This window comes from Bolinopsis microptera, chromosome 7 (genome assembly GCF_026151205.1).
Source record: "Bolinopsis microptera isolate Bmic1 chromosome 7, MBARI_Bmic_1.0, whole genome shotgun sequence".
Lineage (NCBI taxonomy): Eukaryota > Metazoa > Ctenophora > Tentaculata > Lobata > Bolinopsidae > Bolinopsis > Bolinopsis microptera.
The window spans coordinates 2,281,487-2,306,049 of NC_087078.1; the positions used below are offsets into that span (position 1 = coordinate 2,281,487).

At 37.6% G+C, this 24,563-nt stretch overlaps 3 protein-coding genes across 6 annotated transcripts in view; 1 reads left to right on the forward strand and 2 right to left on the reverse strand.

The window, feature by feature from the left end:
* Positions 1 to 16,184, reverse strand: part of LOC134818381 (eukaryotic initiation factor 4A-III-like) — a 64,217-nt gene extending 48,033 nt beyond the window's left edge. For 2 of the 4 annotated variants that reach the window (XM_063827905.1, XM_063827907.1), the window contains exon 1: positions 4,296 to 4,317. The gene's annotated coding sequence lies outside the window, so the exon portion shown is untranslated. Of the gene's footprint in view, positions 1 to 4,295; positions 4,318 to 16,174 lie in introns of those variants that run through there. The other 2 variants (XM_063827906.1, XM_063827908.1) reach the window with 2 other exon arrangements.
* LOC134818380 (WD repeat-containing protein 26-like) lies at positions 497 to 11,490 on the forward strand. Its single transcript, XM_063827904.1, has 12 exons — positions 497 to 1,110; positions 3,728 to 3,827; positions 4,547 to 4,649; positions 6,353 to 6,535; positions 6,712 to 6,868; positions 7,037 to 7,175; positions 8,031 to 8,171; positions 8,322 to 8,447; positions 8,755 to 8,979; positions 9,117 to 9,246; positions 9,487 to 9,654; positions 9,782 to 11,490. The coding sequence occupies exons 1-12, from the start codon at positions 878 to 880 to the stop codon at positions 9,814 to 9,816; spliced, it is 1,740 nt and encodes a 579-aa protein (XP_063683974.1). The 5' UTR covers positions 497 to 877; the 3' UTR covers positions 9,817 to 11,490.
* A 1,280-nt stretch (positions 16,185 to 17,464) lies between the features above and the next one.
* On the reverse strand, positions 17,465 to 22,886 carry LOC134818352 (cathepsin B-like). The gene is made up of 7 exons (XM_063827864.1): positions 22,709 to 22,886; positions 22,339 to 22,510; positions 22,149 to 22,225; positions 21,676 to 21,772; positions 21,251 to 21,400; positions 18,267 to 18,440; positions 17,465 to 17,919 (listed from the first exon to the last, which is right to left on the reverse strand). The coding sequence occupies exons 1-7, from the start codon at positions 22,835 to 22,837 to the stop codon at positions 17,705 to 17,707; spliced, it is 1,014 nt and encodes a 337-aa protein (XP_063683934.1). The 5' UTR covers positions 22,838 to 22,886; the 3' UTR covers positions 17,465 to 17,704.
* Between the last annotated feature and the right edge of the window lie 1,677 nt (positions 22,887 to 24,563).

The window sequence follows — 24,563 nt, forward strand, 5'->3', positions numbered from 1 at the left end:
AAAGCAACTTTTAATGATTATTAATGGAATTATCGGATATTAATAATTCAATATGTATTGATTCTTCTGTGGAAAATAAAAATTGTATTTTACTTAAAGAAATTGTATTTTACTTGTTATCGCGAAATAACGAGCGCGCGTGTTAGCACCGTGACGTTTTTGCAAACATTATTATGACCTTAAAAGATTATTGTGCTGTCATTAAATTTTAAAAGCTATGATTTAACCATGATTTTTATTAAATGGTTTTAAAATATAATAAACTTTTTGTACCTGCAAAAATTTTAAAATTAATATTTTTGCAAATTAATTTTATACATTTGACTTTTCAATGTTGTTTTATTGTTAAAATATTCCAACCTTTTTTATTTATGATTGGTTATTTATGACATAAGCTTGAAATCATTTGAATATCAAATTATCTTTATAATTTATCATAATAATAATATAATAGCAAACGAATATTTCATATCCATGCGCCGCGCGCTGTCTTTGAGTCGTTCGTAATAACTTTGCAAATCAAGGTGACATTAAGGAGCATTTGAATATTTCGTTCAAGTTTTCGTTATACGAGTTTAACCTCTTCAACTTCTGCAGCGTTTTGGGAAACTAAACCACGGATCACAACAGTAATGGATGTCATATAGCACCAGCACCTTCTCAAGTAGTCTGATTGTTCTCTTCAACTTTGGAGCTGTGATACCGCGCTGTCAGTGTTTGTACTTGTCTTCGTGGGTCCTCTAATTCCCAGCAAGCCACATCAGGTTTGCAAGGGATCCCACGGGCGTTATCTGTAGTAGGTCTGGACTCTCAAAATCAGGCAGGGGAAGAAGGTTCACCACCTCCCCCTGCAAAACGTGCCCGACTGTCTAGTGACATGCACACCAATGGAAATTCCGATAGCTCCAAAGCAGAAACAAATGGGTCAACAGCGGACGAAGTCGACAACGCTGATCATTTACAAAACAATAATTTGAGTAGTAAAGTTGTAAATTTAAACGGGCACGATTCAAATGGAGTCAGTAGTCACTTGGGTCGAGTTTTCATCCCCCCTCATCAGAAAGATACTGTCAGACTCATCGGCCAGCACCTTCTAGAACTGGGACTACAGTAAGTGTTCCGTTAGATAACATTGTAATGGAGATATACATTTAACAATCCCACTACCATATTTTACTTCTTAATATGCAAATTTAATAACATAAACTTGTCATCAATATCTTTAATTCGTCAATATCCTTGAAATTATCAGTGTATTATCATATTTATGACCCTTCACAACCTCCTTATGATTTTAGAGAAACCACAATTCCTTTGGGTTAGTATCCATGATTAGCTAATTTTAAAGGTTCTTAAATCATTCTTTGCATACTAACTTTCGTGTATTTTTTGGAACTTTCTTCTTATATTTGCTCTCACTAATTCCAGCTTTATTTCGAGACTTTTAATCTTTTATGCAAGACTGTAGAAGCATGGTAGTTCAGTATTGATTCCGAGATATTACTACCTATATTTTGTATCCCCCTGAACTTACAGGATGAAATAACGTAAAGCTTAACTCTAGAAAACATAATGTACAGTCACTGGTCACTCTCAAAAACCGGTCACTCATCATCCCCGATATCATTAACCTTCTGGCCTGTAAACAGTCACAAATAATTGACATCTCATTACTTAATAACCTAGAAATGACATCTATATATTATATGAATATCGTACTATGTAAAATGTGGCAGCTACAATTCTCGGTTTACTTTTAACTGTCAGATAACTGCTGATTGTACTTTGTAATCTCCACTACACCGACTCGTGTACAATGTATAACGAATGTGTAGTTCGTAATTCACCCCATGATCGTTATCTAGCCTGTCCCCTAGACAATCAATAACCCATACCATTTTGGTACTTAAGTTGTTAAAGTTACTCCATAAACTCTGTGTGTGAGATGTTAAATCACGAACGTTTTGCGAAGCCAGAAGCCAGAAAATCACTAAAATTCAGTAGAGTAAAGCACAAGGTGAGATCATCTTTGTATTTGTATTGTGACAATTGTAGCCGTTATGTACCTGCTCTCTAGTCGCTAGGTCTATATTCTACATTGTGCTGCTGTGAAACTTTAAGAACCCACAAATAGCTGCTAATCCTTAGCAGCTATTTTAAAAGAAATAACAAATAATATTAAATTAAAACTAGATATATTTACGTTAAGATGTTCAGTGAACCTTGATTTATATAATTTAGACTTATATTATGTAGACACTAATGTGTGGAGACTATACTTTGTTTTCCTAAAATTATTGGTTGATTGAGATACTCAATCTATTGTAAAAACCCCTCACAATTCACACATCGTACGTGCAACCACGCCCCTAAAACGTACAACCACGCTCCGTACGTGTAGCCACACGATGCACACACCACATCACTCTAGTGATGTAGACGCTAGACAATGCAATAACTGCGCTTATTCGATGTGTCAGGAAGTCGTTTGAAGTGCTTGGTAGCAAGCCAAATAAGTGATGTTATGTACGGCAGTTGGCACGCTGAATTTCTCCCATTTTGACTCATTAAAACCTAAAAACCGGGCCTCTACCTCTATTGTTGCTTCACAAAGAACTTGTCATTGATCTACGCTATAATTTACAATGCTTTGGTATACTCTGGATAGTAAAAAGTTAGTTTAGTGTTATGTTGTACGCTCTCTTAAAACTTGGCACATGTCCAACTTAAATTACCGTTAGTGAGTAAGAGAAATGTGGGAGGCACATGATAGTCTTGTAGCTTATAGTGTTGAAAACTTCGCTGTAAGGCAAGATGAAATGGTAGGATACGTATTAAATTGAAACCTTATTAAGGTGTATTACCTTACACTCTATACTATAATATAATCTATACATAGGCTGCCTTATACCTTGTTACATTATACACGTTATCTAATGATGTTAAGTTAAATGTGTACACCAATCACAGAATTAGCCCCACCAATCCCGGATGTGGCACACACCACAACTAACTTACTCCAACTTCTAACCAAACAAACACACCAATGATGTGGTACACACCACAACTAACTTACTCCAACTTCTAGCCAAACAAACACACCAATGATGATAGTTAGCAGGTCCAAATCTTACCCAACCAAACATTAATTACTACCTAGTTCGCTTGTAAGTAGCGTGTACACTGTACACTACCAAATGTACACGCTACAACGCAGTATTACAGAACTAACTACCACTATACATTCGTTTCCTCCTGCAAAATACAAGCACTCAGCTCCCGGCAATAAAAGGAGCTGTTCATGAGTGCGGTTGTTCTTTTGCTCTTTATTTTATCTTCTCTTTTTAAGTCTTGTTTTGTTAGATTATTTCGGTTGTTATGGGCGTTGGTGCTGGATGTCAGGTAATTTACGGTGTGGTTTTCATTCATTGTATTCGGTCTAGAATTTTAATTAGTTTGTAGACTGAGTCGTTAATTTTTTACCAATTGCAATGGATGGTACTGACCCCCCTGGCCCTCCGCGGCCCCACCATATATGTCTAATGTCTATAAGATATAAACGTATCAGCTCGCAGTATCGTCCAAGAAGCACTGCCTCTTGACAACACAAATCTACACCATCTCCCCTACATTACAGTCACTTTTATAAAACACATGTGTAATTTAAAAAATAATTAATTAATTAGTTGATTAATAATAATTGACGATAAAACTGGGTTTATTACAGGAAGACGGTAGACCAGCTTGTAGAAGAAGGAGGGTCTATGTTGGAGCACCCCCTAGCGTCTCAACTCCGTAAAAACATACTCACAGGGGAGTGGGAAAGTGTGAGTATTTCTTTAATCTTTACTTTCTTCCTTATTTAAGTTAATTAATTATGGTGTGTGGGACATCATGTGACTAAATGACATCCTGCGGATTGATTGCTTTTGCTGATTGTACTCTTTGTGTTGTGCAGTCTAAGGCACACATGTAATTTCTTAAAGTTACTTATTATATTTATATATATGCTTATTCATAAGTACATGTAAGCTTTCTGATTATATTGTACTTACATGTTTCTATACTAAACGTATTTCAATATGTTTATGATGAGTGTTAGCCGACGTTTGAAATGAAATCAACAATCAGTAATGATGGTATTCAGCCGCAGTCGCCTTAAGATAATCCAGTGTAGAATCTTAAGATGGATGGTAATCATGTAAACATGAAAACGACGTATCTCTAGGTGACCCGCTTGAGGCTCTACTAGTTTCGGCTTTTTACGGCCATCCACAATTACAAGGGAGTATCACCTCAATAAATGTAATAGATTTGAAGTGTTTTAAATTCATTAGAACACTTCAAATCTATTACATTTATTGAGGTGACACTCCCTTGTAATTGTGGATGTTTGTAAAAAACCGAAACTAGTGGAGTCAAATGTCTACATGATCATCATCAAACATATTTATATATGCACCCAAACGTATTTATGTACGTATTTGCACGTGTCTGTGCGCGTATTTCATATATTTATACTTACTAAAATGTATTGTAACTGCAGGCAATGACGGTGTTCAGTGAACTGTGTGGAGCTAGTGATACTGGAGTTGTCGAAATGAAATACAAGATTCTAGAACAGAAATATCTTGAGCTCCTTGAAGAAGGTTTGCTTTAGTTTTGTTAATATTAATTTCCTGTTTTATTTATTATTTTAGAAGTTACATGATGCCCGCTACACATTATTTTTGCTAAAAACTGTAGTACCCACGCTGTCTAATGGCAAAATAAACTCAAGTTATAAAGAGTGAAGATATAAAGAGTACAGATGCACAGATACACATAGAGTTATAATAAGACTGTTTTATAAGGTTGTTTTACAATAATAGGACGTGATGAGGATAAACACGTCATTTCATGCACCATCAGGATAAGGCACCATGCACTGCATTTAAACACTGGTGGGTATTGTATTTGTATAGTAGTAATAAGTTGCGAGGATCAGTGTGAGTTCACCTCTATTTTATCACTTATAAGATTGCGGAACTTTCCAGAAAGATCAAGCCCATCAATAAATACCCGTACATTCTGTTTCTTAACAAATTAGAAGGATTGAAGACTAACCTCAACTTGATACAGTAGTTGCACAAATTTGCGAGACCATCCGTTCCCTGGAGTTTAGCAGGTCTGGTAGTTAGAGTCTAGTTAGAGTGTATTAAAGTATATTAGTTAGAATATAGTAGTTGGTTTAGTTAGCGTCTAGTTAGAGTTTGATAAGAGTTTATTTAGAATCTAATTCGAGTCCAGTTAGAATCTAGAGTAGTCTAGTCCACGGTCTAGTGTCTAGTTAGAGTTTAATAATTAGAGTTAGAGGTATTGTTTAAAAAGTTAATAAAAATATCCTGGTTCTTATTAACTAGCTTGTTATAAAAGCTGCAGAATATTAAAGTGAACCTGTGTTATACTGATATACTACACTACACAGACAATGAACCACTGATTTTCCTACTCAGATACACTGTGTGTCACGTGTAACTTGTCACGTGTAACTTTGTCACGTGTAACTTTGTCACGTGTAACTTGTCACGTGTAACTTGTCACGTGTAACTTTAACATACACTCCGCACACTCGCGTAACTGTCATCATACTCTCGCATGTACAGGACTGTATGCTCAATTTTAAGTTTTACCACTTTTACAAGAGAGACTGAGAGTTCAATAATTACTGTACATACAGCATTTTCTGATGATGCAGCCATATGAGTTTTAAAACAGCGGTAATAGATACGTGATACCGCCATCTGAAGGCGCCACTAATCATAGAGGGGGGGGGGGGGGGTGGCAGGTCCGCCTATGTACGCTCATACAATCTAAAAAGGACAGGATATTGGCGGACATGTCAACCCCTATAAAGGTCGTTATGCTATTAGTGGTACTCTAATTTTGCAACAGGTGATATCGTCTGTGCCATTTTCAGCAATCATTGGCACCGTTTACTAGTATTTAAGATGTTAATCTTGCCAACAAAATCGATGCCATCATAAGTGTTAGTGGTTTAAAATTATTTGTAAAAACCGCAATCAGCTTTAATCATGTAATCAGTACCAATTTTAATCTCGAAATTGAAGAGTGAAGAACTGAAGACGTTGAATACTTAATTCTCTTTGTAATTTAACCTTGGTTGACTCGAATTTCAACCAAACCATATACATACCATAATAATATGTGCCATAATAATATGTACCATAATAATATGAACCATAATATTATGTACCATAATAATATGTACCATAATATTATTTACCATAATAATATGAAATGACTAACGTGTACCCAGATAATCACAAAACCCTGACACACATTTGACCAGGAGAGCGGATGAAAGCACTGCTATGTCTCCAGGAAGAGATAACACCCCTACAACACTGTCCCTCTAAACTCCACCTCCTGCCCTCCTTCCTCATGACCAGCTCACCGGCTGATTTGCGCGCCAGAGCCAAGTGGACTGGTGCTAACGGCGCCAGCAGACAGCGCCTCATCCACAAAATACAAGGTACGGTTTTTAAAGTTAAAACAGTTTTTCTTGTATAATGTTCGCTAGTGTGCTTTTAGAAGTGAAATACGTACACTAGGCCTAGGGATATTTACGAGTATAATCAATGCAATTATTATACATTTATATTATATATAATATAATAATATAATACAACAATATAATCCTTATTCCAGAGTTCCTGCCCTCGTCCGTGATGTTACCCCCTAAACGACTCGAAGTGTTGCTGAAACAGGCTCTGTTACTGCAAGCTAAGAACTGTGTGTATCACAACAGTGATTTCGTTCCTCACCTCAGCATTTCCACTTTACTTGAGGATCACAACTGTACCAGGTAATTGGTTCATTTGGTTACTAATCTTGTTATTTTGCTTTTTTAAATTTCATTTTTAGTTTTATTCTACTTGTATATCACCTCGATGAAACCGTCACTATGGTAACATCGTCTCCATAGTCCATAGCAACACCATCCATCACCATGATAAAACTTGTAATATTTCAGAGATTCGTTCCCTACAGAAACCAAGCAGATATTAGAGCACTGTGACGAAGTACATCATTGCACGTGGTCAAATAACGGGCTGTATCTCGCCACTGGTGCTCTGGATGGTAGTCTGTATATCTGGAAATATAACCCCCAGGTATTTAATGGTGTTTATCTTTTAGGCACTTTTAGTGGTACCTTCGGTTACATAATTTTGGTGGAAACGTCAACCATAATTATGTCCGCCGTATTTAATTTCAATTCATTAAATGGCCAACGGGAGATGTCTGAAGGATTGTAAAGTAATCTTAAGTAAACTATAATATCCCGCCGATTACCGAACATAAACCAAATTAAAACAGAATACATCCGCAGCACCTATTTTTATAAATCTTTTTTTGCCAAAATGAGGTAACATTGAGAATATACATTTTATAGATTGTACAATTCCAACGGTCAAATGTTGACTCGATCAGCAATCTTACTCATAGTACACTGAAATGAAAGCCCCGAAGATGAAAATATTACACCTGTACCTTACATATATGATCCGTAAATTTGTTGTTATTACCGTTAATAATCTGGCCATCTCCCCCAATCATACCAAGTTTAAGTTCCACCGCGTCATGGTAATGCAACTCATTAAATCATTATTCTCTTGCCAATCACATCACACAACGCCGTTATCTTTACATTTTGTAGATTCAAAAGTAGCAAATATACATCGCATTATGTTTCACTAAGTCCATCTATTCTTACTTAAAGTGTGAGGTGGGGTTTCAAGATCTCCTTTTCTGGCTTCTTCTGGTCAATTGAAGTGTCGATATTAGCTCTTCCCGTTTTATCAAGTTCTCATATCATAGTGTAGTTATTAAGGTTGTGTAATGTTATGTATATTACATTTGATTTCAACTTGATAAATAATCAAATAACAAGCAAGATATCTGAAATTATTGTAAATAAGGTGATGTTGAAGCTAAATTTTCAAGATCTCTAAAATCTTATTTCTCAGAGATACCAGTTAGTTGAAGATAAGCTGATAACAGTTACATTTAACGTTGGATACATATCCTGGTCACCTGACGACACTATGATATGTGTGTGTGGTGTCGAGAAATGTCCAGAGGCTGTCGTTTACACAGTTGCTGTTTCGGTGAGTAGTTGTGTTTCTGTTACTTTCCTTATAACTCTAACTCTCTTACCTAACCCTAAACTATCTTCTATTTCCGAGACTTATTGATATGAAATCAACTAATGTATTCTAAGCTTTTGAAATTATTTACTTAACTAAATTAAATCTCAGGGAAACTCAGCAGTAGAAAAATGCAGGATATCTCAATCTACTGACGACGTTTTGACCTGCTGTGCTTGGTCTCCTGACAGCCGCTTCATTTACACTGGAGGCCAGCAGGGACAATTTTACAAATACGTAAGATAGCTTCATGTCTATTATCGCCCGAGACTGGCCTAATGTTTTCATGTGATGTTTACCATTGTGGGACGACCTTGCAATGTTAACGCCAATAACTAGCAAAATTTCAGTGCTACCCTATGAAACCTGGTCATTTACATCATTTAGCAGTGCGCGCGCTCTGCGCGCATGTACGCAGTGTGGAAATATTTGAGTTCCGAAAATAAATCTCCATCGGCATTATCATGATTTTGATAGCAAGCAGATGATGTTTACTGACTTAAAAAGTACAAGATCCACTAAACCAAGTATTTTATTCCCCCAGGATATACACTCAAGCACGGTCTACAATTGGGAGGGTGTCAGATTGCATTCTGTCGCAACTCTCCGGGATAACAAGACAGTGTTAGCTGCTGACAGTCATAAGCGTGTCAGATCGTACAATTTCGAGGATTACACCGACCAAACTATTTATGAAGACGAGAATCAGATAATGAACATGACTTTGTCAAGCGATGAGAAGTACTGCCTTCTCACTTTGTCGAAACAGGTCAGTACAATGTACAATGTATATACTAATATGTACAAAAATAGAGTCTGCAATGCTTTTCCTGCTCCGTAACCGTCCTTAAGATCACGAACACTAAGTAAATTCTCATACTTGAAATAAAACTCCTCTTCTTTTAGGGATTGGTGCTGGTAGATATAGCGTCCGGGACGACAGTCCGGAAATATTTCGGTCTCCAGCAGTCAGATACCCAAATAAACTCATGTTTCGGCGGCGCTAACGAACAGTTTATTCTCAGTGGCAGCGAAGGTTTGTGATATCAGTCATTAATTAGTATGTAATATCAGCCATTAATTAGTATAATATCAGCCATTAATTAGTATAATATCAGCCATTAATTAGTCTAATATCAGCCATTAATTAATCCCACTAGAATTTCGCAAGTACACAGTTTCCAATATTTTGAGTATTTGGAATTTGGATTATGAATTAAGTCTACTTTTCGTAAAATGTTCTTAGAGGAGCCTCCTTTTACGACTTTTCCTCCAGATAATTTGGTGTACGTGTTTAAAAGGGACTGCGGAGCTCCTATCCTAAAACTTCCTGGTCACACCAGACTAGTTTCCTGTGTTTCCTGGAACCCTGTCTACACTGACTGTTTCGTGTCCGGATCTGATGATACTAGTGTCAGATTATGGGGCCCTCGCATTTCTTCAGGTATTATTCAATATTCAAATAACGTTATTTCCTTGTTTCAATACCATTCTGTATATTCCCTATAGCTATGTTATGTTTGCGTTATGATCTCATTCCTACAAACATTTTAAAATTTGTTTAATTTCAGAAGAATCAGAATCGATAGTTGGGACACAGGTCTGACGCATCTCACGTGACGTCATATTCCGACCCGTGACGTCACACTAGTTGAAGCTGATAGACTCACTGCCCTCACGGACACAAAGTATTATAATTATTAATTATCCAATGTGAAACGAGTCAGGTCAGGTCGCACTTGGTGTAGTGCGCAAACCATAACAGTCCTGGCTAGGCCCACAGTTCGATCTGTATAATCCATGTTTTTGTCGTTAGCCTTTCAATGAAATTCACGTCAATTCAATGCATTTTATTACAATCACATTCATGATCCATTGAATTCAATCCGATACACTTAATGCAGTTTTTGCGCCTATTATTTTTGTGTGACTTATGAAAGCATCGTTTTAAAGCCAAGAAAATGGGTCGATAATTTAACCTATATTACAAGGTGTGGCCTGTTTATCTTGTTTTTGTTATTGATATATGATCAATAAATACAATCTATCCTGACCAAGAATTTCACTAGGAACCTATATCGGATCGAACTGTACCCGCGCGGCCGTTAACCTTGCGAATCAATAATCTTATCAAGCAGTTGAAGTAGTGCACTAGTAACTTAACTACTAACTTAACTACAAACTTCGCACCGCTGCTGTTTATCAAATTCAGGTTTTATATGAATCTTTTAACTGATTTTTAACCGGACTCGTGCCATCTCCTGCTGTATTAACTTATTCCCACGTTAACAACAAATGTTCAGTGTGCACCGTTTACTGCGTCTCTCTAAAATTTTTAAATATCTGAAGAGAAGAACCTCGCCTATAAGAACTGAGAGAGACAAACCAATTTCAAAACTAAGCTTTCAGTATTTAACAGTCTTGTAAATATTAGTAAATATATTTAATTTATGAAATGGAAGTTGCAGCACGAATGGTGAATGTTTTGATTGGCAGAGTAACTTTGCAAGGTGTTTTTTCTTTGAAACTGTTTCGTTTTAGTCTGGTACATATTCATTGTTTTATCGTACTTAGCGATAAGGATGAGACTGCTCTTAATTTAAAGGTGATATATTATATACTGCTGCTATTTTATTAGTTTTACGTTGCCATGGTAATTTCTATAGAGTTTTGTGTGTTGATATAGCGATATATTTTGGGGTAAGCTCTGTTAAACATATTTATCCTCTAAAAGTGGATTTGGATGATATCTCGGCCTTGTATCATGAAGCAAGCAAGAATTTTATACTGGATAAAACATCATTCCTATAATAGTCTACTTTATTCCCAGAAATCAATTTAGAAGATAGTTAGTATACTCTTCTGAAAATTTAAAAATTGAATACTCACTACTAGTACTTGAATTAAAACGCCCCTATTTCTTCTCCATATTTTTGTCGTATTATGTTCTAGTGATAGTAACATGTGAGATATTAGATATATAAAATAGGTAAATTGGAATGAACATTTTCTTGATCGGTTATGTTTCCTAAATTGCTGCCTTACTTATTTAAATTAGTTTCTGGGTATAAGTCAATAATATTATTTAAGCGTATTTTTCCTTATATACTTTCACCAAAATTCCTAACCATATTTGCGATTGTTTACTATGTGCAAATTTGGGAGAGTATTATATTAAAACCTGGAGTTCTAGAGAATGTATTCAGGATGCAGGAATTCGAAATAACTTTTGATAATCATAAATTTTATACATATTCGAGTCAAATGTTTGAAATGTGTCTATTTCTTGTTTTCTTTCTCCATCAATACAAACTGGAACGTACTTATCCTGAAACAAGTTACCTAAATCACTTAAAGTGAATAATATACATATCAGTAAGAATTACAATTACAAATGGGGGGGGGGGGGGGGGGGGGGGGGGGGGGGGGGGGGGGGGTAATGGGATGACTTATTTCCATTTCCCAAAGTAACGCTGCCGGGCCTGCCATGCATAATGTATAATGTATAATCACAAATCAAGTGCGTGGTCACCCCTCCCCCGCGTACGTGCTGTAGCGGAGTTCAAAGATGCCCTGTCGTGTGTTTCAACTGTGAATTTAGAATTGGAGTAATAATTCACAACCGCAAACTGAATTTGTTAATTTGCTAGATGGCGCAGTTTATATATCCGCAATAGCATGATTAACTTGTTAACGGCACAGAAGGACTATAGTGCAAAGAAACTGCTGCTCAAAGAATTACAGGGGGGGGGGCCAATGGCATAAATGGAGAAAATGGAGAATTACTCATGGGTTTTTCCATTTTCTCCATGGAATAATAGAAATAGTCTCCATTTTATGCCATTTTATGCCATTGAAAACCTGAAAAATTTAGAATTTCGAGAAAAATTATTTTAAAAAAAGATATCTTCGGCGGCGCGCGCTTCGCGCGCGAAAAGTGGCATGCAACGTATGTCAAAAAATTTTCGGTCCGAGTCATTTTCGATACGTACATCCCGTATCGAGAGCTCCCGATTCCGAGCTCGTGTTGCAAAGGGGAGGCCTGCCTTCCGAGATCGCATTACCTCGAGTCCAAAATTGTGTATCGAGGGGAAAAAATATTTTCGGCAAATAATGAACAGGGTAGCATGAAACGTGGAGAAAAGCGGTTTTCAGAAAAAATTTGAAAAATTTCAGAACATTTTATAAGTCAAAATGTTTCAAAGTTTTTCTAAAAACCACTTTTCTCCACGTTTTATGCTACCCTCTTCATTATTAGCCGAAAATATTTTTTTGGTTTTTCGGTATATATCGAAGTCTGCACGTACCCCTCGATAGTCGATACACAATTTTGGACTCGAGGCTTCCCCCTGGTAATGCGATCTCGGAAGGCAGGCCTCCCCTTTGCAACACGAGCTCGGAATCGGGAGCTCTCGATACGAGCTCGGAATCGGGAGCTCTCGATACGAGAGGTACGTATCGAGAATGACTCGGGCCGAAAATTTTCTAAGTCAAAATGTTTCAAAGTTTTTCTAAAAACCACTTTTCTCCACGTTTTATGCTACCCTCTTCATTATTAGCCGAAAATATTTTTTTGGTTTTTCGGTTTATCGAAGTCTGCACGTACCCCTCGATAGTCGATACACAAATTTGGACTCGAGGCTTCCCCCTGGTAATGCGATCTCGGAAGGCAGGCCTCCCCTTTGCAGTGCGAGCTTGTTTCGACTGTCGAGGATGTACAATGTAGGTCTCACTTCTCAGTGCCTATTACTCTCCCCTATTACTCACTCCTGCTGTAGCCTGTAGAAATAACTTTACACTAGGCTTGAGTAATTATGAGTTTGCCTGAAGTGTGCCTCTACCTAGTATAAGCATCTAGTAGCCTACTATAAGCTTTCATAAGCTTGTTACGCCCCTAGTAAGCGTAAATAAACATGTTAGGATGTCCAATTTAGGTGTTAAATGGTGTTAAAGATGAAATTTCGAAGACAAAATTCATGGCATAAAATGGAGAAAATGGAGAATTACTCATGGGTTTTTCCATTTTCTCCATAGAAAAAGTCTCCATTTTATGCCATTTTATGCCATTTTATGCCATTGGCCCCCCCCCCCCCCCCCGAATTACACTAGCGTAATCATTTGGAAACCCCCCTTGGCTGATCACGTAATATGTGAACCTCTTTAACATGTAAGTAACTCCAAAACGTAATCTAAAACGATTCTCCGTTTAATTTTAGTCGGCATATGTGATATGCAATCTGGTGCAACTTGTTAGTGCAGGATCAATCAAGTTATAAAATTATTTCGCATACGTATTTGTAGGTTTATAATCTACCAAAACGCGCGCCGAGTTGGTAGGACTCGTCGACGGTTTTTTGGAACAAGTATTTTACGAGTGCCAACCGTTAAATTTACTAAACGGCGCTCAGCATGTCATTCCGCTAAATTTCTATTCTTTAACGTGTGATACTCGTAAACATTTGTTTCAAATATCTTACTGGGCCGCGCTCAGCCTGTCATTCCGCCAAATCTTTATTGTTAATGAACATAATCAATAATAGCCTGGGGTCCTCAGGTAACAAATATCAAGACCGTCGAAGAGTCCAACTCGGCGAGCGTCTTGGTTTGTAATTTTACAACTTACCAGGACGCGCGCCTAATATATGCAACAGATATTTTACGAGTATCACCCGTTAAGTCTTGGTAGGTTATAAACCTACAATTTTATTTTATATACAGGGTGGGCCAAAAGTCAGTACCCATACGTTGGCCTTTATAGCTCAGTCACTGAATGCCCAATTTAAATACTTCTTTCTGGTATGACTTAGTACCACCACTGGTTCGAGGAATTTGTCAACTCGAAAAATATTGGCGTTCATTTTTTTCAAATGGAGGTTTATTTTCACATTTATTTGATAGTTTGGATAGTTGGATCAAGCTAAATGTTATTGAATTGTGTTAGGCCATTCAAATTAGGTTTGTCCTGAAAGAATTAGAACTGTCTAGCTTCTCAAATGACCGAGATATGAAGCATAACGAGTTTATTCATTACGTGTGACCAGGTGATTGGTTTGCCTAATCACGTGATAAGGTGCCCCCGTTACCTACCCCGTTAAACATTATGGGAATTGTGAAGGGTGCCCAATTAAGGTGTCGCGTCACGGTGCCACATAATCACCCAGTCAATTTTGTTAACGATATACAGAAAATGCTTGATAACTTCGTCATTTCTAATCCGTTTTGCCTCATGTTTTCAGATCATATTTGTAGCGCGATGCACTACTGGGTCGCGCGCGCGCATCCAATAATGCTTCTCGCAACCACCGTATGCAGATCGGCGAGATGCGAAGGATTGACATCGTGAATCAAAGATCATATGCAACATTTGATAATCTGCCGTCTCTGAAAAAATTAGGCGTTCAGCATATTCAGAAATTGTAGCGCGATGCGTTACTGTGCCGCGCCGCGCACTCAATAAGGCTAGATCGGCGAGATGCGCTACTGTGCCGCGCCGAGCTGCCATGAATTGACATCGTCAATTAAGTTCAGAAAAAACAATATATGATATAGGTGTTTTAATATTGAATGGGCGTGGTCTAAAATATTCGAATTTTCAAATTTTGACGACGGAATCCTCGAACCAGTAAGTACAGTATGCCATCTGCAAAGCAACAGCTCTCAAATATAAAACACGGCGGAGCTATTAAGGCCAATGTTTGGGTACTGACTTTTGGCTCACCCTGTATGAACAATGAACATTATATTATATTAATTGTTAATTGAATAAACATTATATTATAGCTATAGCCTGGGGTCCCCAGATAACCATTAAATACCCAAGAAACCTTATTGATAGGGGCCTAACTTTTAACGGGTGATACTCGTAAAATATCTGTTCCATATATTGGACCGTCGACGAGTCCAACTCGGCGCGCGTCCTGGTAGGTTGTAAACCTACAACCTAACTTCGGAAGTAAAATAATCAGAAAGTTCTGGTTTTCAGCAAAATGTTCGTTTCGTAAATGGTAAAACTTAAATTAGCTCACCAGAAGCAAAATTTGGGACATTATAGATTTTGAATTATCGCGAAAAGTATGATTTTGAGTTGTAGGTTTACAACCTACCAGTTTATAACTAGTTGTAGGTTTATAACCTACCATGCAGTTTATAACCTACCAGGCCAGGACGCGCGTTACTGGGCCGCGCTTTGTCATACGTTGTATGACCCGCCGCGCACGAAGTGCGCGGCTCCCCTGTATCGTCAGGACAATAAAGTGAAACGACCGTCGGGGTCGCAACGTGATACAAGCCGCGCTCAGCCTGTCATTCCGCCGAATCTCTATTAATGAATGATTATTAACGAACATGATAGCCTGAGGTCCCCAGGTAACAGGTAAGGACGCGCGCCGCGGCGCACCGAGTTGGAACAAATATTTTACGAGTATCACCCGTTACACGTTAAGATTTTGGGCCAAATAAAAGTGCGCAGCTTTAATTTTGCGGATTCTTGTTCTCTGATTGGTTGAATTGTATCACGTGGTACGTGGTGCAATTGCATTGTTGGAACGTTTAAAGCCTGCAAATGCAATGAACTTACGAGCGCAGCGCGCGCGAAGCTCAATAAGCTGTGAAGACGCAATCACATATAGTAATCAGTAATAGCACCAGGCAGTAACGTTTGCTGGGTATAAATTGTTTAAGGATTTTCACAACAAATCAGCTTGTACATACGATTAGAATCAATATTGATAGGATCCCAGAACAAAATACATAACGAGACATATTTAAAAGGTGCACGAAAGTTTTGTACCTAACCATGTGCTTTCATGTTTCACGCCCCTGCGGGCGCGCTAGTTTCACAAGTCAAGGCGTGCGCTACTGCAAGCGCAATGGCTCTGGATAGAGCAACACGAGAGTCGTGGTTTTCCGAAAAAACACACCATATTTTCGGACTTCCAAAATTTAGGTCACCATCGTTATTTTCCCAAATTATTTTTCACGTATTTTCTTTAATTATGACTAGGACTTTGTCGATTTACTATCAATATGGTTATAAATATGATTCATTTAACAAATGAACACTAGTATTCGATCATGAATTGCTTTAAAAATGATTTTAAGAAATTTCGGGAGTGTTGGAGGGTAAAAAACACCGGTGGTCTCCTATTCCGTCTGGAGGATTGGAAGTCAAAATAAACTAACTTTCAAAGGCGCCGGAGAAACTGTTTATAAGATGAAACAGCTTGTTAGAGGTGCCTTCACGGTACGTACCTGGGACTAAACTGGAAAGAGAAACGTCCCTTAACCAGAAGATCAAGAAGATCAAGAAGAAATTGACTTGTAATTTTTCAAATTTTATATTTTATTTTATTTATTTTCTCAAATATTGGGTTTTATTTTCGTAAAAAAAAAGAAATGAAAAAAAATCCCCAAATACCATGATTTAATTTGGGGTACGAAATGCGGTAATTTTGGAAAAAATCCCATATTTTCGTTCCCAAATCATTTAGGTCACCGGAATTATGTCGAATATAAATATGTCTTGTAAGGTATAAAACAATCCATTTACAATCTTGTTCCATTGGAGAAGGATATCATACTAAACCATATATGTTTATGACATTGATAATGCTAGTTTGGTAGAAAAAAGCGAAACCTTTAACAATTTTTTTGTGAAAAACTTCTCCCTGCATGCCGGGTTCTGGGCTCAGTAGGGCTCGTTGTTACGACACAGGATCGTAGCTCTGCTAATATATATATAACCATTTCCTGAGGTTATCTTACATAGCGAGAAATATTATTATTTTGATTCAGTTGATGGAATAAATGTTTACATTGATTAAATTATGTTTTTGAATATGTGTTCAAGGTCTTTAAAAATCGTATGAAGAACCTTTTGGCCATTTGTATTGATCATTTAGTTTATATAATATTGATAACCGATTTACCTGCTCAATGTAGAGAATAACTTGGACATTAAAAACACTGCAACATCTTCCAGCACACATTTAAACCAGTAAATTCATATTTTTTCCAAAATTTTCTTTTAGGACCATCTCAAATTAATCTCAATGGAGCCGGCTTAGGGCTTACAAACATGTAAATACTGCTATTATTAGCAAATATGTTGTGAAGGATACAATTAGTAGTAATAGTTATTTCATATGTGATGAGTGGTATAATGGTGGTATTAGCCAGTCGTGAATTAAAATAGTGCACTTAACATGAGACTTCAGTGTTACATTTATTAAGAGCAAATTAATAATTTCATAATGTCAAATGGATCAACGGCCAAATAATGTTATTCATATTTACTATCATATTATTTACAACAACATATCAATAAAAATAACAATAATATTACTAAATCATATCATCTTGAATTGTGGAATCAGTATTTTAGAACCAAGTAGTCAGCACAGTAGTTTTAATCATAATTCATAACTCACAGATTTGTACTTTAAAATGCTAAAAATCAATTGTAGTTCTCCAAACATCATTCTTTAAAGCATATCCTAGGCAACATTGTAATGCTTAGGCTTTTTGGGTTTCCCCGCACAGCATTCTTCTTCAATCCCACATTCATTGGAGCCCCTAAGAATCTTGAAATAGCCCTGGTCACCCCAAGTTGGGTTCCATGAGTTAGCCACCAGCCAGTAAGGAGTTCCTCCAATCCCACCATCAGAGCCCCAACCCAGGACACGAATTGCGTGTCCTCCAAGGGCACCACCTGATTAGTTCCAGTTAGTAGTGACAACAATTAACCAATCAGCTTCAAGCATTGACCTATCAAAACCCAGAATCATAGTCAGGTATACAAATAAATATCGTTCACTTCCAACCAGTACCGAGTTTAAAGATTTATTAAACTCGAACATATAAAAATGAAATGGTATATGATGTGCTATTTTTAGCATTAGCTCCTTTACTTTTAGTACCTCCAACTTCATTCAATTCATTTAAAAGAAAATGTTGGAAGTAAAAGGTTTAAGGTAAGAGAGTTGTAAAAATACCTCCTACTTAGAATGCTTTTTCGTGTCGAGACACCAGTAATTGGTTCACCGTTAAATGTGTTACCTGTAACATGTTGATAGACTCCACTTTTATAAAGTAAAAAGTCGTTGTAGACCGTGAACGCTGCCTCCACTGGTCCATTCTTCATGATTTCAGTCTGGATGTTGGCAGCCGAGCTACCGATGTTGTAGGCAGTTTTTCCAAAATGCTTGTCCTGCTTGTATGAGTTTGCGTACCCTTAAAAATTATCTGTCACATCTCACGTTAACAAATTATAACTCAACAATTTGCATTTATTCTAAGTATAAAAATATCTATATTAATTATTAATTATTAATTAATTAATTATTAATAATCATATTGGTCAGTTCGGTAATGGTCTGAGAAACAGGAACGGTGAGTTTCTACTGGACTTTATTGTTGATAATGGTCTGTTTGCGTGCAATACTGCGTTCCAACACAGAGCGAAGTATATTACCACCTGGAAGGCTAGATGTGTTCCCAAGGGCACCCAAGGGTTCAAAAGACACTGTGAACTATTTTAAACAAATTGATTATATTTTATGTCGTACTAACTTTAAAGTCTGTTTAACAGACTCCCGCTCTTTTTGCGGTGATTTTGTGAAATCTGACCATAAACCTGTGGTCGCACGTTTTAAACTTGGTTGTGAATACATTGTACATAAGCGGCCCAGGTCTGACAAAATAAGGTTTGATGTCAATCGCCTTAATGATTCTGATATTAAGTCTAAATTTTTTGATTCTTTTAAAAGTAATATTGATTGTAGAGTTTTAACTAATAATGCTATTTCTGAAAATTCTGATATTTTTGGTATATTGAGTAAATGTGCCGTCCAGGTGGTTGGTAAAGTGCCCCCGGGGAAGCCTCATCAGTACAGCGACGATCCAACTGTCGTTAAACTTTCAGCAGAGAGAAAGTCCCTTCAGCAAGAATGTAGCCTCACAGGGATAAGTGACAGGAGTGACCTCAGAAAAAGAATCAACCATCTCAAACGTACCATCAAAAAGAGGTTGAAATCTATCAACGAGGCCACTGCTAACGCCCTAGTTAGCAGTGGCCCGCCACCGACAGCTGCAGAAGCATGTTTGAAGCGAATAGAACTTTGGCCCAGTGTAGGATGAAGAAAGATGGAGTGACTGTCCACGATGCAGACGGCAACACCTTAGGATCTGACTCATTAAAAGCAGAAGCTATTAAAGAATATTTTAATAATGAGTTCAATGACAAAGATGAACCCAACCTCCCAGCATTTATAGACCCTCCTGGAAGCCTCCTCTGTCCCATAACACTTGAAGAAGTTGGCCGTGCTGTTATGAAGCTGAAATCCGGTAGAGCGTGTGGCCCTGACGGTATACCTAATGAGCTAATGAAAGCTGCTGGATATCCCCTCCACTATGAGTTGGCTAGGATCTACAATCTCTCCTTTGAGACCAACACATACATCCCAGCTATTGGAGAAGGTATCCTGACACCCCTTCAGAAGCCAGGAAAACCCCGAGGTCCGGTAAAGTCTATCCGGCCCCTCACATTGCTAAATGGTACTCGAAAAGTCCTATCCCTCGTAGCCTTGAACAGAATCAATTACCACGTTGATATGTACACTGGACCTTGGCAGGCGGCATACAAGCAGGGTCGCAGTTGTGCTGACCTGGTTTGGTCTCAGAGAATGTTGACATCAGTGGTTACCAGGCGCGAGTTTGAGTATAGTAAAATCAACATTGACATGACCGCTGCGCTTAATACCATCCGCAGACAGACCATCATCAACCTCCTCATTGATGCAGGATGCTCTAGAGACGACATTCGCCTGGTTCAGTACCTCCTCTCAAATACAAAGCTCAAGGTGACGGTCAACAGAGCTGAGTCTGGTGAATTTGTGATTAATATTGGCGCTTACCAGGGAGACAGTCTGGCTGGTAAAGTGTTTACATTGACCCTTGCCGGTGCCCTGAATCACATCAGAGCCGTGATCAGTGTCACGATTCCTAGACCAAACCCCCCAGTCTCTGATAGAGGCCTCCCGTTAGAGTCCGCCTATGCTGACGATGCTGAGCTTCTGAGTGAAGATGGTCAGAGTCTGGTGAAGATACTAGAGATTGCCAGTGACATACTAAAGGACTGGAGCCTCTTTGTTAACGAATCAAAGACGGTGTTTACAAGAGTGTATTTGGCAGAGACAGATGCTTTGGATGCCCATGGCAATAAAATCAGAGGAAATGAAGAGTGGCGAGAGTCAGTGCTATTAGGATCAAAGCTCTGTTCAGAAAGAGATATTGTCAACAGACGCAACAAAGCCAATGTTGCCTTCTACACCTACAAGAAAGTCTGGTTGAATAGTTCTGTTCAGATCAGTGAGAGTAGAAAGCTGAAGTTGTATGAAGCTCTTGTCACTTCAGTGTTGTTGTATAACTGTAGCAGCTGGGCTGCTCCTGAAACCGTAATGGCATCTGTCGACGTTCTTCAAAGGAAGCATCTGAGACAGATAATCAACACCTATTGGCCTACGGTTATCAGTAACGAGAACTTATATAAGAGATGTAATGTCAGTCCCCTTACTGAAAGGATCAAGAAAGCACGATGGAAGATGCTTGGGCACGTTCTCAGAAGCGGTGATGACACTCCCGCTTTCTTATCTTTTAGATTTGCATGTTTAGGATGTCTTGACTACAAAGGAAGGAGGGGCAGACCTCGTTCAAATTTATTTGATTTATTATTAAAAGACATTATGACGAAGAATATTATTGTGATTGTAAATAAAAGATTTAGTTTAAGTAATTTCAACGATTTAGTGTACAAAGCTCATGATAGACGCTTATGGAGAAGCTACGGGTGAGTCGAGACTACTCGGCCACTCGATTTTATGATTTATTTCCTATTATCTTGTGTTTGCTGTATATAGTTGATTAATAATATTAATTATAAGTAAGTATATTACACTTTCTTCATTCCAACATTCAGTATAATACATAAATAACATTATCTCTAAAAAATACAACATTTTCTCTGAAAATCAAAAGATACCCACCTTCCCTGCACTGTTGCTGGCACTCAGGTGTAGGTCCCTCTCCAGTGCACCCAGGATACGGTCCTGTCACGTGATGTTCGCAGTGCCGGAATGTGTAGGGTTGACATCCTGAGTCAGAACCATGCTGGCCACCTGTCACTAGACCCGTCTCTAAAAAAGGGGTTTTATACTCAGTCTGGCAGGCGAATGTTTATTTGATTTGATAAGATCACTCATATTGGATCACTCGCTGGGATTTCGGTTTCCATAGTTTTGTAATTAAAGTTCGGATGAGCTTGTAATGTAATAGTTTTATACTGAAATAGTGGCCACTTACCAACCCAGTAATTAAAGTTCGGATGAGCCTGTAATGTAATAGTTTCATACTGAAATAGTGAAATAGTGAAATAGTGAAATAGTGAAATACTGAAATAGTGGCCACTTACCAACCCAGTAATCCCAGGCTGAAGGAGGGAAGCCTCCATTGCACCCAAACCCACAGGACTCACAACAAGACAGAAGGTCATTTGCGGATATGTTTACCTAGTAACAGAAAATACTGATTAATGTGTTATATTAAAGAAACATTTGCGGATATGTTTACCTAGTTACAGAAAATACTAATTAATGTGTTATATTAAAGAAACATTTGCGGATATGTTTACCTAGTTACAGAAAATACTGATTAATGTGTTATATTAAAGAAACATTTGCGGATATGTTTACCTAGTTACAGAAAATACTGATTAATGTGTTATATTAAAGAAACATTTGCGGATATGTTTACCTAGTTACAGAAAATACTATTTAATGTGTTATATTAAAGAAACATTAATTAAAATTTGTTGATTTATTTTATAATTCTCATCCCATAAATATTAGATCTACATCCTAAATTGTACCCTGATAAACGACTTACCTTGATATTATTGTGGATGCAGACTCTGTCACTGATCGCTTCCGCTGCTCCAAAAGCCCAACAACTTCCACACTCACCTTAAAAGATTAGATGTTATAACTTATGCAATTAATAAAATGTTATCATTACCTGTATACCTTAATTGTCCAGGTACGCCTAAATAAATTGTAGTTTTGCTAAATTCCTAAACCTTGATCACGGATATCTCCAATAGAGGGGCAGTCAGGCCAGTTTGTCCTGGAGTCGAAAGTATCTGGGATAGTCTCGAGATCAATGTTGTGCCACATTGTCGCCCTCTTTGCTTTAAGCAGGGGGTTTTTTAGAGCTCCGAGTAGTTTTACTGCATCCTGGATGCTTTGTCCCTGAGAATAATTGGAAAAATAAATTTGTGAACTAAATCTATGGCATTTATTGAAAACACTGGCTCAGTGATTTAAAAGGAGGAAGATTTTGAACGTTTTTTCAGTATTAATTATGCTGGTAATTCTTCGGAAATGTTGCTGATTCTATGAAAATAAAACGTTACTCCGATTTTAACAACTTATAGCCCCAAAACTCACAGCAAAGTTTGTGCCGGCTGTCCAAGTCATGTTCGGTTGCTTGTTGATGTAGTCAACCATGTCCTGACCAAGAAGGTCAAACGCCGAGACGCCCCAAACTAACACAACCACACTCAACAAACGTAACATACTGCAGTAACTTGAGAAATGAGGACGAAGATAAGGTTGCTAACCTACTCAACTGAAGATAAGCAATAATCACGAGCCTCTCATTTGTCATGACAAAACTGTGTATGCGGTGAAAATACATTGGTGCAGGATGTTTTGATAAGATCACGTTACAGTTGCTATACCGGAACTGCTTATATTGGTTTATTTTAGTGCAAGAATATGTTTTTATCAGCGGTGTGTCATTTGTAGTATTTGATAACAATTCGCCACTGCTCTGGAAATTCTCTTATCAGAGCCTGTAACTTATGAACATGTGAAAATGAATTATGATAAGATTAGAATAGGTAATATTGGATGCTGTTCAACAAACGTCATGTTCTGAGTTAAGGGAACTACTAATCAGGCTGTGAAGTATATTTTAGGCAAAATCATGAAATGTTAGCACAGGGAGTCAGAAGTCTCAGGACTCAACAATTTTTGAATTTTCAGGGAAATCGTATAGGCTGACAAAGCCACAGAAAGGAGAAATCACAAAAGTAAGCTTAATTTAATAATCCTCACTCTATCACCACATTACACAATTCCAGTTCTGCTCTGCCACAAACTGCTCAACAACAAATTATCTCAAGCTCAAGTTGATAGGCGTGAGACTGATTTTATCTGTGAGAAGTTCAGAGGACTCAATCTACTCTCTCAGAAATTCAAGGGCTTGTTAAAAGATTGCCATTGAATTATATGCTTTCTAACTTTGAGCAGTTCTTCCTAAATTAGGTAACACTTTCTAACAATAAGACAAATTGGTTTAGAGATATATGGAAATTAAATGTGCTCGTCAAAATGTGAAACGATGACACCCGGCCTGCAGTTGAGGTTATAATACCCAATTACGCTTTGTTATAATCTACCGGGTTGTATGATCTTATGACGAAACAATGATAGACCGGAACTGATAAGAATCAAGACAACCTACTACAATCAACAGATCAGTACTATCACGATTTATCTATTGGGGGAACGCCCACCTGCTACTATCGAGTATTGCAATTGCAAATACCGGACAAAAACACTGAAAATCGACCTAAAAATGACCCTCTGGTGTCACCACTTTCAGCTCACAAATGGAGTTGAAACCTTTTTGTTGAAACCTTGAAAGCCATTTTTAGCAGGGTTGTAAAAAAGGGATAGGAATAGGATATTGCATTCTTAGAATGTTTAATAGGGCTTTAGATTTTCTATAATTAACATCGGAAGTGAGGTAAAATAAACGGAGCTAGATCATAGATAGATAGATGATAACAAGAAACTATAACATAACTGATTTTAAATTTCCTTGAAATAAGCTTTCAGCTAGCGGATGCACAGGTTTGAGGAAGCCTAAGAGCTAGGTAAGCAGATAACTTAGTGTTTACCATATTATAAGGCACAACAGTCAACACCCATATTCGAGAAAACTTTAAAATCGTACAAGAAAAATGTATGAACACGTTGTAATAATACGAAATATTGAAACTGTCCCTTTGATCACGAATCAATACGAACAGAAAGGTAGATTGATAACAGCGTGAATATGAGGTATATAAGATGAGCTATAGGAATGAATAGATATGTTTCGTTTTATAAGGCAGCAGACCCAGGCCGAGTCTATCGAGCACAAAATAAAAGGATGAAACATTTTTCCTGTAAGCTTGTAGTAAAAATATACTATACCAACTTGTTGAGTATTACATGCGATGAGCTATTCTTA

Excerpts from the sequence above, each read along its gene's own strand:
- LOC134818380 (XM_063827904.1), top strand. The coding sequence starts at position 878 with ATGCACACCAATGGAAATTCCGATAGCTCCAAAGCAGAAACAAATGGG. Across the intron at positions 6,869-7,036 it reads GAGGATCACAACTGTACCAG|AGATTCGTTCCCTACAGAAA; the intron begins GTAATTGGTTCA and ends GTAATATTTCAG. Across the intron at positions 7,176-8,030 it reads TCTGGAAATATAACCCCCAG|AGATACCAGTTAGTTGAAGA; the intron begins GTATTTAATGGT and ends CTTATTTCTCAG.
- LOC134818352 (XM_063827864.1), bottom strand. The coding sequence starts at position 22,837 with ATGTTACGTTTGTTGAGTGTGGTTGTGTTAGTTTGGGGCGTCTCGGCG. Across the intron at positions 18,441-21,250 it reads CCAGCAACAGTGCAGGGAAG|GGTACGCAAACTCATACAAG; the intron begins GTGGGTATCTTT and ends ATAATTTTTAAG. Across the intron at positions 17,920-18,266 it reads AGTCTATCAACATGTTACAG|GTGGTGCCCTTGGAGGACAC; the intron begins GTAACACATTTA and ends GGAACTAATCAG.